The sequence below is a fragment of the Cnephaeus nilssonii genome (assembly GCF_951640355.1).
Source record: "Cnephaeus nilssonii genome assembly, contig: SUPER_24_unloc_1, whole genome shotgun sequence".
Classification (NCBI taxonomy): domain Eukaryota; kingdom Metazoa; phylum Chordata; class Mammalia; order Chiroptera; family Vespertilionidae; genus Cnephaeus; species Cnephaeus nilssonii.
Window position 1 is genome coordinate 171,813 of NW_027645571.1, and position 4,350 is coordinate 176,162.

At 64.2% G+C, this 4,350-nt stretch overlaps 1 protein-coding gene across 2 annotated transcripts in view; it reads left to right on the plus strand.

Moving 5' to 3' along the window:
• HERC2 (HECT and RLD domain containing E3 ubiquitin protein ligase 2) overlaps positions 1-1,813 on the plus strand; it is a 71,592-nt gene extending 69,779 nt beyond the window's left edge. For both annotated transcript variants that reach the window (XM_079800860.1, XM_079800861.1), the window contains 2 exons: positions 229-441; positions 1,088-1,813. In XM_079800860.1, the coding sequence (XP_079656986.1) occupies positions 229-441; positions 1,088-1,360 (486 nt within the window). In that variant the 3' untranslated portion in view covers positions 1,361-1,813. The remainder of the gene's footprint in view (positions 1-228; positions 442-1,087) is intronic.
• The last annotated feature ends 2,537 nt before the right edge of the window (positions 1,814-4,350 follow it).

The window sequence follows — 4,350 nt, forward strand, 5'->3', positions numbered from 1 at the left end:
GGCTCCGCGGCGGCCCCGCCGGCAGGGCCTTTCCGTGGTGACCCCCTCCGCGCCCTTGCTGCCTCGGTTCACCGTGCCCTCCGGGTCTGGGGTGCTCAGCTCAGGAAGCCAGTCTCCTGTCTCCCTCCCGGGGCGGCCCCGGGCCCCACACGTGTCCCCCGACCCCGCAGGCCTGGGTGGTGGGTGCTGAGCAGAAGTGATGGACAGGGCCCGCCCGTGTGCCCCCAGGTGTGCGGCAGCCCGGACATCCCCCTGCACCTGCTGAAGTCAGTGGCCACCTACAAGGGGGTGGAGCCGTCGGCACCCCTGGTCCAGTGGTTCTGGGAGGTGATGGAGGCCTTCTCCAACACGGAGCGCTCCCTCTTCCTGCGCTTCGTGTGGGGCCGCACCCGGCTGCCCAGGACCATCGCCGACTTCCGGGGCCGGGACTTCGTCATCCAGGTGGGCTCCCGAGGCTCGGGCAGCGAGGGCCGGCCGGGACGCTCTCCTGCCTCCCGGCCTGGTTTTCCCTTTCCTCGGGGGTGGGGGTTCAGAACCGCTGCAGGTGCTGGGTAGCCCCTTGTAGGAAGTGTGGGCACCCCTGCACACAGCACCAGGCCGCGACCGCATAGCGCTTGGTCCTCCGGCTGGATGAGAACACCCAGGCTCCTCAGAACAAGAGCCGAGTCTGAGTTCTCGGTCCCAGGGTGAGAGCCGGCTGTGGTGCCTGCCGGTCGCTGGGTGACGGGCCGTGCTGCCCACCCCCAGGCCTCCCGGGTCGCCGTACGTCCAGGCCGGGTCCGTCAGCCACGTGGCGTCATTCTCCCAAAACGTAGGTGGTCCTGGGGTTGCCCCCTCTCCTCACTGGCTTCCCCGTGTCGTAGTCTGCGGGGTGCAGGCTGGGGGTGAGGGGCCGCCCACCCGGCCGGCCGCCCGCCTCCTCACAGCCCTGATTTCAGAGACGTCATCGTCACGGTAACCCATTGCTCTTCCCGGCGAGGCTAGGGGCTCTGGTTTCCAAAGGCAGCGGCCCCACGGGACTGAGCGTGTCACTCGGGAACCGGGCGTGGTGAGGGAGGCTCCCCCAGCTCTGACCCTCCCGTTCCAGGTGCTGGACAAGTACAGCCCCCCCGACCACTTCCTGCCCGAGTCCTACACCTGCTTCTTCCTGCTGAAGCTGCCCCGCTACTCCTGCCGGCAGGTGCTGGAGGAGAAGCTCAAGTACGCCATCCACTTCTGCAAGTCCATCGACACCGACGACTACGCCCGCATCGCCCTCACGGGCGAGCCGGCCGCCGAGGACAGCAGCGAGGACTCGGAGAACGAGGACGTGGACTCGTTTGCTTCAGACTCGACGCAGGACTATCTCACGGGACACTGAGCGGCCGCGGGGCCTGCAGGGAGGACTCCATGGCGGCGGGGCCTGGGCTCAGCCGGGCGCCGACGGAGCGGCTTTGGAACCTGCCCTTCATGCGGCCGCGGACACGGACACGGGCATCCATCCTGCAGACGAAAGGTCTCCCCCCAGATGCTGCATCACCGTGTAAATACTGGCTCCCGGGAGGAATAAAGCCTTCATGGGGCCGCCGCCCTTCCGCTTCGGCGTCTGCACTTCTCGATTGTACATGGAAAGCCGCGTGGCCGTTGATCGATTATAAATACGTCACTCCGTTTTATTCTGAATTTATTAAATGTTTTTGGAACATGAATTGATCAGTGTTACTTGAACACATCCAGAGGTTATTTCAACCAAAACCCAGAGGCCGGGTGGCCCCGTACATATGTGTGTCATGTATGTGCCTAAATCCCACCCTATAAATAAAGCGCTGTCAGAGCCGTGAGCCGTCTCTTACCTGCACGGGGTGTGCACAGCCTCCGAGTCAGCCTCACCAGCACGTCCCTCAGAGCCACCCAGTTCGATGTGTTGGTTGCAGACACCACGCGCCCTGCAGTGACAGGCACGGCCATCAGGAGAGGGAGGGTGGGCACGGTGCCGGGGCCCTCGCCCCTCCCCGTCCCGGTCCCCTCGGCCCTGGGCTGGGCTTTGAGCTGCTTGTCCTGGGCCGAGGCACTAGAACCTGGGGCCGCAGGAGCGTCTGGTGCTGGGACACTACTTGGGGGCCGGTGTTTCACACCAGAGCCCGATTCGAGGAGGAGGTTTCCTCTGGGACCTGGTCCGTGACCGCACTGGTGAACGCCCGGATCAGCCCTTTCTTTATAACTTGGCTCATTCTTCCTCAGCTGTGGGGTTTGGTTGTTTTGTTTTGCTTTTGGTTTTGTTTGTTAATCCTCACCTGAGGATATTTTCCTCGGTTTGTAGAGAGAGTGAGAGGGGAGGGTAGAGGTAGAGGTAGGGGGGGAGAGAGAGAGAAGAGAAAACATCCCTGTGGGAGAGACCCATTCATTGGCTGCCTCCCGCACTCACCCTGACTGGGACGGGGACAGAACCTGCACCCAGGTACGTGCCCTTGACTGGAAATCGAACCCCCGACCCTTCAGGGCCCTGGGATTGAGAGTGGGGGTGGGGGGCTAAGCCTGTCTTTCTACTCCTATGAGTAATCAAATAAAGTACAACTTTCCTTAACAGAGCACGAGGCTCTGCAGACCTAGGCTCCCCCATCGGGGTGTGCACAGCCACATGAGCTATGCCCTTGGGACTAGGTTGGCCTCTGAGAGTCTGGACTCCGCCCTTGGAGGTCTGGGCTCAACTCATCTTGGCTAGGCTGGCTCTCGGGTCTAGGCTGGCTCTCAGGGGCTAGGCTGGCTCTCGGGTCTAGGCTGGCTCTCGGGTCTAGGCTGGCTCTCAGGGGCTAGGCTGGCTCTCGGGGCTAGGCTGGCTCTCGGGGCTAGGCTGGCTCTCGGGTCTAGGCTGGCTCTCAGGGGCTGGGCTGGCTCTCAGGGTCTAGGCTGGCTCTCGGGTCTAGGCTGGCTCTTAGGGGCTAGGCTGGCTCTCGGGTCTAGGCTGGCTCTTAGGGGCTAGGCTGGCTCTCGGGCTAGGCTGGCTCTCAGGGTCTGGGCTGGCTCTCGGGGCTAGGCTGGCTCTTAGGGGCTAGGCTGGCTCTCGGGCTAGGCTGGCTCTCAGGGTCTGGGCTGGCTCTCAGGGTCTAGGCTGGCTCTCAGGGTCTAGGCTGGCTCTTATGGTCTGGGCTGGCTCTTATGGTCTGGGCTGGCTCTTAGGGTCTGGGCTGGCTCTCGGGTCTAGGCTGGCTCTTAGGGGCTAGGCTGGCTCTCAGGGTCTGGGCTGGCTCTTAGGGGCTAGGCTGGCTCTCAGGGTCTGGGCTGGCTCTTAGGGGCTAGGCTGGCTCTTAGGGGCTAGGCTGGCTCTCGGGCTAGGCTGGCTCTCAGGGTCTAGGCTGGCTCTCAGGGTCTAGGCTGGCTCTCAGGGTCTGGGCTGGCTCTCAGGGTCTGGGCTGGCTCTTAGGGGCTAGGCTGGCTCTCGGGGTCTAGGCTGGCTCTCGGGGTCTAGGCTGGCTCTCAGGGTCTAGGCTGGCTCTTAGGGGCTAGGCTGGCTCTCAGGGTCTAGGCTGGCTCTCGGGGTCTAGGCTGGCTCTTAGGGGCTAGGCTGGCTCTCGGGTCTAGGCTGGCTCTCGGGGTCTAGGCTGGCTCTTAGGGGCTAGGCTGGCTCTCGGGGTCTAGGCTGGCTCTCAGGGTCTAGGCTGGCTCTCGGGGTCTAGGCTGGCTCTCAGGGTCTAGGCTGGCTCTTAGGGGCTAGGCTGGCTCTCAGGGTCTAGGCTGGCTCTCGGGGGCTAGGCTGGCTCTCGGGGGCTAGGCTGGCTCTCAGGGTCTAGGCTGGCTCTCAGGGTCTGGGCTGGCTCTCAGGGTCTGGGCTGGCTCTCAGGGGCTAGGCTGGCTCTCGGGTCTAGGCTGGCTCTCAGGGGCTAGGCTGGCTCTCGGGTCTAGGCTGGCTCTCAGGGGCTAGGCTGGCTCTCGGGTCTAGGCTGGCTCTCAGGGGATAGGCTGGCTCTTAGGGGCTAGGCTGGCTCTCGGGTCTAGGCTGGCTCTTAGGGGCTAGGCTGGTTCTCGGGTCTAGGCTGGCTCTCGGGTCTAGGCTGGCTCTCAGGGGCTAGGCTGGCTCTCAGGGGCTAGGCTGGCTCTCGGGGTCTAGGCTGGCTCTCGGGTCTAGGCTGGCTCTCGGGTCTAGGCTGGCTCTTAGGGGCTAGGCTGGCTCTCGGGGTCTAGGCTGGCTCTCAGGAGCTAGGCTGGCTCTCGGGTCTAGGCTGGCTCTCAGGAGCTAGGCTGGCTCTCGGGTCTAGGCTGGCTCGCACCCGCAGCCGGGGCCAGTAGTGTCAGCCCTTTGGGACTAGACTCTGCCCTTTGGCCTTGGCTGGGCTGTTGCTGGCTGGATCCATAAAAATCAAATAGACGCAGGCC